Source organism: Rhizophagus irregularis, chromosome 28 (assembly GCF_026210795.1).
Source record: "Rhizophagus irregularis chromosome 28, complete sequence".
NCBI lineage: Eukaryota > Fungi > Glomeromycota > Glomeromycetes > Glomerales > Glomeraceae > Rhizophagus > Rhizophagus irregularis.
In genome coordinates this window covers 1,380,572-1,394,359 of record NC_089456.1, presented here as the reverse complement: position 1 = coordinate 1,394,359, position 13,788 = coordinate 1,380,572, and the positions used below count along the sequence as shown (strand labels likewise).

At 29.2% G+C, this 13,788-nt stretch overlaps 2 protein-coding genes across 2 annotated transcripts; one reads left to right on the top strand and one right to left on the bottom strand.

The window, feature by feature from the left end:
* Window positions 1–8,786: 8,786 nt before the first annotated feature.
* OCT59_018951 (uncharacterized protein) lies at window positions 8,787–10,109 on the bottom strand (the record flags this gene model as incomplete). The annotated part of the gene is made up of 5 exons (XM_025318481.2): window positions 8,787–8,833; window positions 9,073–9,234; window positions 9,300–9,437; window positions 9,513–9,847; window positions 9,946–10,109. The coding sequence occupies 5 exons, from the start codon at window positions 10,107–10,109 to the stop codon at window positions 8,787–8,789; spliced, it is 846 nt and encodes a 281-aa protein (XP_025175998.2).
* A 942-nt stretch (window positions 10,110–11,051) lies between these two features.
* On the top strand, window positions 11,052–13,407 carry OCT59_018950 (uncharacterized protein). The gene is made up of 3 exons (XM_066135708.1): window positions 11,052–11,175; window positions 11,306–12,976; window positions 13,065–13,407. The coding sequence occupies exons 1-3, from the start codon at window positions 11,056–11,058 to the stop codon at window positions 13,287–13,289; spliced, it is 2,016 nt and encodes a 671-aa protein (XP_066004973.1). The 5' UTR covers window positions 11,052–11,055; the 3' UTR covers window positions 13,290–13,407.
* The last annotated feature ends 381 nt before the right edge of the window (window positions 13,408–13,788 follow it).

The window sequence follows — 13,788 nt, the reverse complement described above, 5'->3', positions numbered from 1 at the left end:
AGAGATGTTGAAGAAATTAAGAACAATACTTTTGCATGGAAACAGTGTAAAACAGAAGAACAACGACGGAACTATGTATCAGTAACATTGGTACGATGGTCTGAAATGTATCGCCTACCCTACTTTAATCCTATACGATTTTTAGTCATAGATCCTATGCACTGTCTTTTCCTTGGAATTGCAAAATGGATCGTGACGAGACTTTGGATTGAAAAAGGAAAGTTAACGCCACAAAATCTCTCACTTATGCAAAAGAGGGCCAGCAATATCCAGGTGCCAGTAGACATTGGTAGGATTCCAAGTAAAATATCAACAGGCGAAGGCTTTTCTGGCTTTTCTGCCGATCAGTGGAAAACATTCATGTTAATATTTGCCATACCTATTACTTGGGATCTTTTAAACGAAGCAGACCAGAGAATTTTGGTAAACTTCGTGCGTGTGTGTAGTATTTTAGTGTGTAGAATAGTATCAATAAGTGGTCTTAAAGAAGCTCATACACGTTTGGTAGAAATGGTAAAGGATATAGAGAGAGAATACGGGCCTAAAAAAATAACACCAAACCTGCACTTGTGCTTGCATCTATGTGAATGCTCTTTGGACTATGGACCCTTGTACGCTTTTTGGTGTTTCTCAACGGAGCGTATGAATGGCTTATTGGGTGGGTAAATTATAGAATAAAAATGATCAATTTTCACACCCCTTTATTTTTTATAACACAAATTTATTTTTAGGATCGTTTCACAACAGTCATAGGAAGATCGAAATTGAGCTTATGAAAATTATTCAACATAATGCTCTTTTAGATGAATTAACATCCCATGCCGACCAAAATCCTCACCTTCAGGAAGTTCTTATAATATTAAAACCTAGAGATTCGGTCGGAAGCCTTTCAATGTATGATGAATATACTGACGAAGATTATAAAGCATTTCGCTTGTTATCAACTACAATTGAAGAAGGCGCAGCTTTCGGTTTTGAAATATTTCCAGGCTCCTTTTTAGGTCCATCAAAAAAAGATGTATTGCTTACGCAAGATATTTATTTATTATTAACAGAATTTTATTGTAATGTTTATGAAAAAGATTTTGTTGCATTGTCGCACATTCATAATGCTCCAGAACATTCTATTCCTGTTCTTCCAAAAGTCAACCAGTTTAGCAGATTAAAAATCGGAACGGAGATATTTGGTTCAGTATTGTCCTATCGACATGCCAAATCAGCAAAAATTTTGGCACAGTTTATTCTGAATGATGATACTATTGAAACATTTCCCGGCCAGGTTCAATTTTTTTTTGAACACACTGTTTACTTGCAAGAGGGCCCCAGAACGCATTATTTAGCTTTTGTGAGATGGTATAAGCCAGCCGAAAATCGTAAAACAAGATTTTATTTTAAAATTGATGATGATGCTAATTCATGTAATATTGAATTATGGAGTGATAAATTTTATGAGATGGGAAGAGATTGTATCATTCCTATACATAATATTTTATGTAGATTTGTTTCAGGAACTTTTGAAGTAGGGCAAAGAAATCCGAAAAAGTATATGGCAGTTATTCCAATAAATAGGAAATTTCATATTTAATTTTATATACGTTTGTTGTTTAACAATTTCGTAATTTTTTATTTTCATAATGCTAGATAGTTTTTACTTTTATTTTGCAAAATACACTAATATAATCTCATATAAATATAATAAATTTATGTTTACAAAATATTTTGCTCCAAAAATAATATACAACTCGTATCAGATTTTGATAGGTTTCCGATTGTTGATATACATATCAAATATACCTTTATGGAATCTATCGGGTTATTAATAATCTACCGATTTAGCTTCGAAATTGACCCCAAAGGATTCCACTATTTCCTCGTAGTGGTGGAAGTCGCAGATAAACAAGTCGATGCAGAACCCCTAAAGGATAAGACTGCAAATAGGGTTCTAAACGGGTTTGTCAAAATCTACAGAAGAAATCGTTGCCTGGTCCCTATATTAACACATCGGCATTATATCATATGTCAATAAGTATACTGAATCTTACCTTATATGTTTATTGTCTATCGGCAAATTTCAATTTTCCGATATAACCTGATATTTATCCGATTTTAATATACCCGATACCTCTTTATTCGACCTGTGCATATTACCTTTTATTAATATTATACTTTATTAACAAATAATTAAATTGAGTTACTCTGAACTACGGAATTCCTATTGAATTCCACTCCTATTTATACTTTTACAAATTTGATTTTCTTTCTATTTTATGTACTATTTTATGTGCTATCTTTTATGTGTTATTCTTTCTTTCATCTTTCTAATCTGTTATCTTTCTGTTCCATTTTCTAATATGTTATTCTTTCATCTTTCTAATATTATTTTATGTATTTTTATTTTACATGTTCTTTTAATTCGCTATCTTTCCATTTTATGTGTTATTCTTATAATCTATCTTTTATGTTATATTATTTACATTGATCAAAGGATCAAAATGTAAATTATTATATAAACCCCAACTTTTTGACTTAGTATTGGAAGTTCCTTTCAATTCATTTTACATTTTTCTTTTAGTTTCTTTTAATTCTTTTTAATAAAAACAATTTTTCTAATTATTATAATTATTTTATAATGTTCTGATGAAATTTTATGATTATCTGTTATATTATTTTATATTTAATAAATAATTGTGTTATAATGACATATTCTTATATATTAAAGAATAAACCTTTTATTAAATTATAAATTTTATGACTTTATGAAAGAGACTAAATTCTTGTGGTGACAGAGTGGCAGAAGCTGTCATTACACTGGTCACAACAAGATCTATGAAATTAAACATTCAAGAAGTTTCCTTTTCGAGGTTATAAATCCTAGAATGTGCACCAATGATATTCACTTAAAGATTTACACAAATGATTATCACATAAATACCACCCCGATTAGATTTAAATTCACGAGCAAAGTTCTGAATTATAAATACCAAATTAGCAAAATGCTCACGCATTTTTTTACCTCTTAAAGAGTTTTACCAAGACGTATCCAACAAAAGTATTTTGACTTAATCCATGCTAAATTATTGGACCGTATTAAGATTATCAGGTCACATGTTACAAGTACTTCTTAACGGAACTACTTTACAAAAACATTTTTTAATTTCTCATACAAACGTCATCATTTTTATTTTGGGATCTATATTAGGGATTGGAATCGATTCCCATTATTAGAATCGATTCTAAAATTGATTAATTGTGATTAAATCATTTTGCAAATACCAATTTTTTTTATACTATTTATAAAAACACATCCACGTGATTACAAAATTACTGTGATCGATGAACAAATTTCCTTTTTTGGAAACTTGTACAACCTTGTGCGATAGCAACTTGAATTTTATTGGGAGATAAAATTTCCTTTTTAGGAGGTCATCTAAAGCGGAGCAGAGTCACGTGACTTAACCAATTATTACAAGCCACAAGCCACGATGTCAAAAAAATTTTTCCATGAAAAATTTTTTTTTTAAAAAAACCATAAAAATTTCACAAAAAAATCATGAAATTTTCATGAAAAATAACAAAAAAGCAAATTTTTTGAAAAACCATTGAAATTTCAAAAAATACCATGAAAAAAAAACATGAAAAAAACGAAAAAAACCAAATTTCAAAAAAATAAATAAACCAAATTTTCACGAATATTTTATTATAATTATTTAAATTGTATGATAATAGGATTTAAAGAGACTTCTAATGTAGAAATAAAAGCCTCTGTTCTCTCAGCATTTAATACCCCCTCTTCAACACTCCAGTATCTATCGCAGACTCTTTCAGTCAATTCGAACACAGTAAGTTTCCGACTTTTGGCTTTTTTTTGTTGTTCTGTTTGTACAAACTCTATCACTAATTCACGATATTCATATACTTCAAACCCGCTCTCCTCAAATATTTTCTGAAACATTCTCCATACATCAGTAGTTAATAATTTCACGTCTCCATACATATGTTCGTGAAAAATATGTTTGCACGGTAACAAGTATTGATTGTAAAACAAACAGTGACAATCAAGTGAAGTCAAACCCGGTGCACCTTTACCTTTCTCCAATCTATCCATTATGGCACAGGCCTCTTTAATAAGTAAATGTTGAAATGGTAAGGGGAATTTGTGAATCTCCTTGATAATATCCTTTTCTACACCATAAGCTGATACTTTTTTAACATGAAAGTCAAAGGTGGCACTTTTGGAATCGGATTGTTTTTTACAATCAATGGCAACGATATTATGGATGGCACCTAAAATGAATGAATAAACAAAAAGTGAGTGTCTGAGTGAGTTAATAAGAGTAAATCGGCAAACGTTACATAGAAAATTCGTGTTAGTATGTAATTACCTTTAGTATGGAAAAGAAGAAAAAAATTGCAAATTTTATAGATTCAAGCATCAAAATAAGAGGCGGAAAGGTGGAAAAAACAATAAAAAAGTAGAATTTTACCAATTAAACCATGTAAGGATGATGTTTTCCTTTTCAATTCACTGTGGTAAGATTCTAACGGATTTGTGGAGGTGACTTGCAAAAGCAAAGGGAAATGTTGGCACGCCCACAATGCCCATTGTTGTGTATTTCTCATGTAATTCCTTCTAATATAATTCTGAATAGTAGGAACAGGACAGTTGTTAATAGCTTCTTGAATCAGTTTTTTGCAACCGATCTTTGTCCTTTTATGCATTGCCGCGATCATAACATCACAGATTTTTTTTCATGAATTTTTGACATCCACATCCGCATAATATGTACAACACAAAGTAATACTTTGCACTCTTGCTCACCAGCGTTTACACCAGGAAAAACAATTTTAACACTTTTAAACTCAACACTACTTTGATCAGATAGGATGTAGCGGAAAGTCCAACGGCAATAGCTGCAAATTTTTATAAAGCTTCTGCAACAGTGTCACTATCCTCACTGCTCACAAAAAAGTGCGCACCTATATTCCAGCATCCGTAAGTGTCGTGAACGTACAGTGTAAATAGACGCCAATCATATCTATTTGTTTTATGGGTGGAATCAATTAGAGTCAACCATCCATGATTCTCAAGTTTCTCAAGTTGCTCAGGGTGTGCAAAAACAATGCCCTTAGTAGATCGTTGGTGGACATGATAAATTTCAACTTGATATCCTTACTCTTTTAAATACGATACTGATTGTGAAATATCTAACTTTAAATCAGAATTGCCAACAAGATGAACTTCCATAGGTCCACGAACTTTATACTTAATGTTCGTTACTTCCTTGCACTGTGCACTTGCATCAAGACCTAATTCAATCGTTGTATATTCTTTAATGGTAGCAGTAATTGCCAGAGGCGAATAATTTTTGACTGCTTCTTTTTCCACTAAAGTTCGAATAATTTGAGGACGTTTAAGCCTATTGACATCTAACAATGAGTGTGTATGGTTGGAAGAGTCTTTATAACATCCAACTTTAACTATTTTCAACGAGACTAACCATTCAACTTTAATTTTAGCATGACATAATCCAGATGGTCTTGTCTTCGTTATTCAGCATTTTTCATTAGAAATATTTTCTTTTTGTCGTGTACTAGAGTCTAGATGCTTTGTAAAACGGCAGGTAAAAATCTTCCAAAAGTTTCCATTTACTTGTTTATATGAAGTCCATTGTGTCCATATATTTGAAACTAATGGCCACCAAATTTCATCAAAATCCTCCATTTGAACTTCCAAAGAGCAATTTACATCAAAAAGGAGATTCTGCTTTTCTTCTGAAGTGATATTTGTCATTTGCGTGGCAACCAAAGTGGTAGCGGAAGTATTAACCAAAGAGACAGACATGACAACAAAAAAGATGGAAAAAATGTTTAACTTAACTATTAATTTATAAGTTTAATATTAGTAAAAAAAAAAGGACTAAATAAAAAAACTTACAAAAAAAACAAAAAAAAATATTTACAATATTTTTTTGAAATACATGAACTTAATATGAAAATAGTACGATGCTATTCATAAAATGAACAAAAGGACGAGGGAAAAGGTTTACATGATTTGTAAATCCTAAGGCTTGAAAGAAAGAAAGAGCCTGACAAAAAAATTTTTTTTAAAAAAAAATAAATAAATAAACAGCCGTGTGGCGGTGCAAATACGTGGCGTATCACGTGACTCTGCTCCGCTTTAGACGTCCCCCTTTTAGGAAGTTTGTGTTCAGTCACGTGATTCGCGGCCGGAATTATGAATTTGGCTAAAATTAAGGGATCCGCCCTTGTAAACTATTATGAACAAATAATAATTTACGGTCATTAATTAACGAAACTGCGCCACAATAAGTAGATTCGATTTTTATTCGAGATTCGATTTAAAATCGATTCTTATCGATTTTCGATAGTTTCGATTTTAATCGAATCTTTTCCGATCCCTAATCTATATTCCGTGTGGGGTCATTTGCACGAATGAATTTTTGCCCATTCTTAATAATGAATGTACTATTCCTTCTCCTTTTGTTATGTCTAATCATCGACGTGCATGCGTCACTCATCAAAAAAAAATTTTTCATCAATTACATCTAAAATCTCTTTCTCTTAAAAATAACAATAATAATATATCCCCTACAAACAACAAAATCACACACGCAAATAATCTTTTCTCCGCTTGGAATACTCTTCAAGAAAAACGTGTTTATTCTAAACGTTTAGGGATTGAATACACGTTTAAATATCAAGCGAACGGATCAAAAAATGTGCTTTTGCACGGTAATCATTTTATGTATAGAAAAAGATTAGATAACTTTAAACACAATTACAGTCACAATCCACGTATGAGAAAAAGACAAGAAACGCGTTTTAAACGTCATTGTCGAAGAATTTTCAGAACCAACAAATCTAACCCTATTACTTCTCTAGATGATCGATTGGTAGCTGGGAAACGTTATCATTTTCTCTTTTTACAATCACAATTTGTCAACAAACCTATCAAACACCTCAAATACAACAAAAAATCATATTTGCCGAATCCTCAAGATTACAAATTTCGTGTTCCATTTTTTTCGTTTAGTTCATCAACTCGTGGTCGTATTATTTGCAACGTGGTTGAGAATACTTCCACTATTGATGATTCAGCTACCGGATCTTTATCAACAGTACCAGAGACAGATACTAATTTAGAATCTTCAGCAACTTCATCATTCCTTACAGTCAATAATTTTGATCCTTTACCTTCAACTGTTACAATTCCGTACGTTTGATTATTAGTAAATAGCGGTGCGTATATATTCCTATAACTATAACCTTGTTATCTCTCGTATTACTTATTGGAAAAGCGATCCCAATTTTTTTTTCAAAGGTGAAATTGTCAATTAAAGAACGAAGTAAAAGTGTTTGTAAATGATGAAATATTTTAACGTTTCACTAAAAGAAAAGAAACGTGATATTAAAAACGTTTTATTAAAAGAAATAAATTATTTCCGATTTCTATCAAATCCATGCATCCAGGCCGTCTAAAAAAAAGAAAAAACCGAAACGTAACGTTAGCAAACGTTTCGTTAAGCTAAACTCCGTGTACAGCAGGCTACAACAAACGAACGGTTCATCAAAGGAGTATCGAACAGCTACACTTCCTAGATTATATAACCAAATAGTTATTTAGAATCTCCACTCGTGCCGTAGCAGCGACACAACGAACGAACAGTCCATCAGAGGGACACCTAACAGCTGCACCCCTTGTTGTGATGATAAAAGTTCATAATTATGGAGAGACTTATCCTGAAGCAGCACCGCACCCACGATACAACTTGCTTTCCAGTCGAAAAAAGATCGAGAACATTCCTAATTTCCGAGTTATCTGAACTGTTATCAATAATATCACGGATACTTTTGAAGAGTTTGTCAGAGGCTTATTGTAAGTTTTACTGGGTCGTCTTTGTAAGTGCTAATCCAATTTTTATGGTTTTGAATAATATTCTAGGTAGTGATCCGATCCGTGAACGAATAATCCGTAAGCTCTTTCACAAATCCGGATTTGTGATCCGTAAAATCCGGATAAATCATAATGAATCGGGATTTATCCGTGATGGATAATTATTTATATATAAAACACACCAGCTGTGATAAATTGTCTCTAAAGAGAAAAAAAAATCATTCATTAAATATTTAAATCACCCAATTCTATAAAGTAAATGATTTTTTGACAATGGTACGGTAAATTATTAATTCGTCCAATCAAGATCTGCCATGAGTCATCTGATAAAAAAAAGAATAGGGGACGAAATCCGCAAAGCTATTCATGGATATCCGCACATCTGTGATTTCTTATCCGCCACCTAAAACTACTATCCGAATATCCTCCACGGATCGGTCCTCTAATTCCAGGCTACAACATCGGTTTCCTCAAATTAAAATTATTTAATTTTTGTTACCATTGACGTTCCAAAGTTCCAGAATGTTCAGGATTGTCAAGTTTATCACTTGTTTTACATACAAGAAATTGATTTGCGAAATTTAATATCTTTAAAGAATTTTTTTAACGAAGACCTTTTGCTACCTTTTGAATATTTGCACACTAGCCCCAACTATATAATAAAGAATCAATTTTTGTCTGACTCTGAAATTATATAAAAATGTATTCGGCATTATCATCTCCATATTTCTCTACTGCCCTGAATATAACACCGAATATAATTAAGAGCAAAGATATTTAAAAGTACGCGATTTTTGAAAAATATGTCACTCGTGTGGTCGTGTCACACTCCCGCTCCCGCTAACTCTCACTACACCTCAATTTTAAACGACTATCGATCCTTTTTGATGGGTTGTTGAGAGTTTGAATGGATTTCTCCTACGTATAATAATAAAATTTATTTATTTTACAAGTCTACTTGTACAATACATGGATTAACATTATCAAATATTTAATTTATTAAATATTTTAAATAATAAAATCAACAATAATTAATAAAATATGTACATAATTCCTCATTTTTAAAAATATACATTATTAAATAAATTAAAATAATAAGATATCAACAAATACCAATTTGACCATTATTTAATAATTTTACGTGACAATTTTCTTACCGTAAACCCTCGTATATTTACAATACATTTGATATGTCCTAGTTTCGTCAAGAAAACCTTCGATTAATCTTTCCGTTTCCCATTTTGACAGTCTCATATGTTTTGCTAAAACATCTTTCATTCCATACAAAGAATAATAAGCATTTAATCCGTGTAATTCACCTATAAATATATAGAACGTTAACGTAACTTGATGTGATACTTAATGAGAATAAATGAATACTTACCAATTTTACCATTTAAAGGACTTAATGGTATCATTACATCCTCTTGTTGAATGTGTCTTAATTTATGTTTCGCAAGAAATTCATGTAAACGATTACACATGAGTGGATTCATAGATCTATTTCGTAATATCTTTTCCACTAAAATATGAAAATATTGTATTAAAATCTTTAAATTTTTACATCACATTTTTATATAATCAAATTCTTACGTACTTGAATAAAAAATTCTTCGAGAAATAGGACCCATATTATGAAAAATAACTTCTCCTTCACATAATTCCAAATAACCATTAGGTTTAAGTAAATCAATGGATTCTTTTATAATTTGCTCATATTGTGATTCATTAAAACAAAGTACCATACTTCTCATAAATATATAATCGAAAGAATTTGGATAAAATGGTATTCCATCCAATACATTATGATATATGAATCTTGTATTAAATGGGAGGATTGCTGGTACAATGGATGATTCTATTTCTATTCCTGTGAATTTCGATTTTTTATAATCCGAGCTCATGTCAAATATCCATGTACCTGGACCCGATCTTTCAATAAAAAATTAAACAACGTTATTAATATTATTTTTTTTTACATTATATTAAAAAAAAAGACAAATGTGATTATATTTAGTTTAATCATTTACCCGATGTCCAACACTTCAATACCACGTTCCAAATCTTTAGAAATTGGTGCAGAATAATTTGTGTTATTAAAACAACTTTTGATTATATGGTGTAACTTTTGAATTCTATCTACTTGCACCTCGTCGACTTTCACTAAATAATTTACCGATCCTGAGTTACCCATGTATATATATATATATATTATAATTTTTTTTTTTTTGTTAGAAAATTAGTTAAAAAAATTAATTCGTAAATTTTTTTTTTTTTTTGAAAAAATTTTTGAGAATCGTAAAAAAGAAAATCCTGGCCACTTGTTTCTTATAAACAAATAAATCCCTTGGCATAAAAAAAAAATAATAATTAAAATTATTTGTGACACCTTAAACAAAAATAAAATTCTATTTCTGTTATTTACTCTATGAATAAGTAACTATAAATGTATGAATGAAATCTTATCGAAAAAAATTTTTTTATTTGTTTACACTTGTTTTTACTTGTTTTTTTTTTGCCTTTTTAGTTTATTTAATAACAATCAAATAAATTAAATGGTCAATTTTTCGTTACCGATGACGATATATTTTCGTCAGCTGACGAGAAACAGATTCCCCCATTGTCAAAAAAAAAAATTCATCCTTAAAAAATTATAAATAAAGTTTGATTACATGGTTACACCAAACATTTACATATTTACATATGTAACGTATTTAAAAAGAGATATATTTTTTTTTTATTGTTTTGAAAATTATAAAATACATAAATAATGTACGTTCTCCTAATTAGTAGATCTAACCAAATTAATTTTCCCCCCATGCCCCCCGACTCCGGCAAATCAAAATCATAAAAAATTTTTTTTTCGAAAGTTCTTACGAAACTAAAGAGGAAAAGCGCAACGATTTCGTATTACATGATTTAATACTTTTTTACCCCTATGATATACAACATTTTTTACCTAAAACGGGTTCTAACCTTACAAAGGTGATTATAAGTCTTATGAAAATATGAAAATGTAACACAAGAAAGAGCCAATAAAGGTTAAACCGTTGAAATTCGAATGACAGGAATTTCTTTCTCTTTTCTGTATATATAAACATATATATGTATAGAAAACAAGAAAATAAAAAAAAATAATCATGTCAAAATCGTCTCAAAAAATATTTTTAACGACAGATATTCTTTATACGATTTTTAGTAATCTTAAAAGACAGGATGATATTTATTCGTTATTGACGGTTCACTCAATATGGACTGAGGTGATTTTTTTTTTATAAATATCATAATATCATAATAATTTTTTTCATAACTATTATATTATTTTTTTTCTTACAATTATCGTATTGATTTTTTCTAAACTTTTAATATAACAATTTTTTTTTTCGTTAGATTTTAATAAAGAATTTATGGAAATCACCTTTATGGACTTCGACAAAATCCTTCGCATGTTTTATTAAAACTCTTCAATGTCCTACTCCTTATTTTCCTTACTCTACATTAATTCGTAACCTTTCATTCACACCACATAAAAATCGAGATCCACCTTCATTCACACAAAAAGATATTTTATTTCTTGCCAAAATATGTACGAATTTAACGAACCTTACAGTATCATGGATGCAAGATCCATTCAATTCTCATACATTCTCCCAATTTTTAATAAATTCCCCTAATTTAAAATCAATCGTTGCGCCAAGTTGTACTATAGAATGGCTTACCAACGCATTGAATCCTATTATAACGAATCGTTCCGTAAGATCATTATATCATATTGAATTAAAAAATTGGTCATATGAAACATTAGAAACTACCGTATTATTAAAAAAGATTTCTTTAAATTGTAAAAATATTAAATCTATTTCAGCTCCTTTATTAATAACTAAAGATATAGCTTCTATAATAATTTCTTCATACCCTCAATTAGAAAAATTTAGATGTCATTCAATAACAAATGATGGATTAAAGATTTTGGTCAAAGGATTAAGAAATTTAAAAGAATTAACATTAGCATTTGATAATGAAGATCAAGATATAAATGATGAAAATACTTTTCATTACGCAAAAGATTTTTCTATATTAGAAAAATTTATTCTTACTATAGGTTATGATTCAAATTTTCCAAAATTTTTTAATATATTTTCTTCATATCAAAAAAATCTTAAAGAATTAGAATTAATTCATTGTTTTGGTTTAAGGGATGATTCTTTTATACCTATAGTAAAACATTGTAATTCTTTAGAATCTATTAAATTAAAATGGTGTTCTCAATTAACAGATTCATCTTATATCGCTTTAGCTGAAGGAAGAAATCAAAATTTAAAAAAATTATTCATATTTAGAAGTGAGATCACTGATATTGGTTTAACTCATATTTCAGAAAATTGTTCAAATCTTGAAATAATGGATTTAGAAAATTGTAAATGGATTACATTAAATAGTTTGGTGATGATAATCAGGAATTGTAAGAAATTAAGAAAATTAAGGGGAAGTTTACCAGAAAGTATTGCCGTTGGTATAATTTATGAAATTATTAAAAATGGTAAGAATTATTATTTGGAAGAATTGAAATTTAGGGAATCAAGTTATAGATATCCTATTGATGAAAATGTTGAAGAATTTAATGATGATGATGATGACGATGACGATGATGATGATGACGACGATGATGATGATGATAATGATGATAACAATAATAGTAATGGTAACGGTAACAACAATATTGGTAACGATAACAATACTAATATCTCATCTATCTCATCTATCTCATCAAGATCAGTATCAGCAAATAATATTGAAGATATGATTGAAAGTATGGTTATTAGTGCTAATCAATTTTTAGATGATTTTAAAAATGAAATAATTAATTTATTAAACGAGATAACGAATACTTTTATGATTAATAATGATCTGATTGATTTGGAAAGGAGAAATGTTTTGAAGAAAAATCTTAGATTAAGAAAAAAATTTAATGAAAAATTATTACAAGAATTATCAAAATCTTGTCCTAATTTAAGAAAATTAATGATTAGAAATAGTAAAATTGAAAATATAACTGGTGATGTAAGTAATTTTTTATTATATCTTTGTATTTTTTATATAAAATTTGTATAATTTATTGATTCCCCCCTTTTTATTTATTTATTGTTAGAAATTGATTAATATTTTACATAACTTTGAAAATCTTGAAAAGTTATGTATGATCCCTTCTAATTTACATAGAAATCATATTAAACAATTGGAAAAACATTCAAGATTAAAAGAAGTTTTACTCATTGGTGGTTGTACTGAAAAAGCTGAACGTTATATTGAAGAAAATAGAAACAGAAAATTGTTTATAAAGATTATGCATACTTACGGATTCTTGCGTTTCTGATACCCTGATGAAAGCAATCTATATAGTGATGATTATTACACTCTAGAATATAGATAGAACAGATTTTTTTTTTCTTTAGTTTATAATTAAATAAACGTATTAACGAATTACACGAATCAGTCATTTTTTTCTAATCAATAAATTACTATTTTACGCTAACGATTTTACGATAATTACCTCACGTCATAAAAATCAGCCAATAAGATTATATAAATTAATCACGTGACCACTCGGGAAAAAAAAAACTTTACTTTTTTAAATTGATAAAATCAGCCGAGTATGATCAAATGAAAATTGACATTTAGTATTGTTTATGTCAAAGAAGATCGTAACTTAAAAAATTATATTAAAGCGTGGCATACCACTAAAATATTTTTACTCTTTGGGATCAATTAGAGTTACACCGTATTATGAATCAATTTATGCAGAACACTAACCATATTTTTCACCTAAATGATAAAATAATTAGAAGATATATAAAAAATTAATTAATTAAAAT

What these genes read in the sequence shown, in the direction of transcription:
- OCT59_018950 (XM_066135708.1), top strand. Translation starts at nt 11,056, where the DNA reads ATGTCAAAATCGTCTCAAAAAATATTTTTAACGACAGATATTCTTTAT. An exon ending in TTCACTCAATATGGACTGAG is followed by an intron (nt 11,176 to 11,305) that starts GTGATTTTTTTT and finishes TTTTTTCGTTAG; the next exon opens with ATTTTAATAAAGAATTTATG. An exon ending in TTGAAAATATAACTGGTGAT is followed by an intron (nt 12,977 to 13,064) that starts GTAAGTAATTTT and finishes ATTTATTGTTAG; the next exon opens with AAATTGATTAATATTTTACA.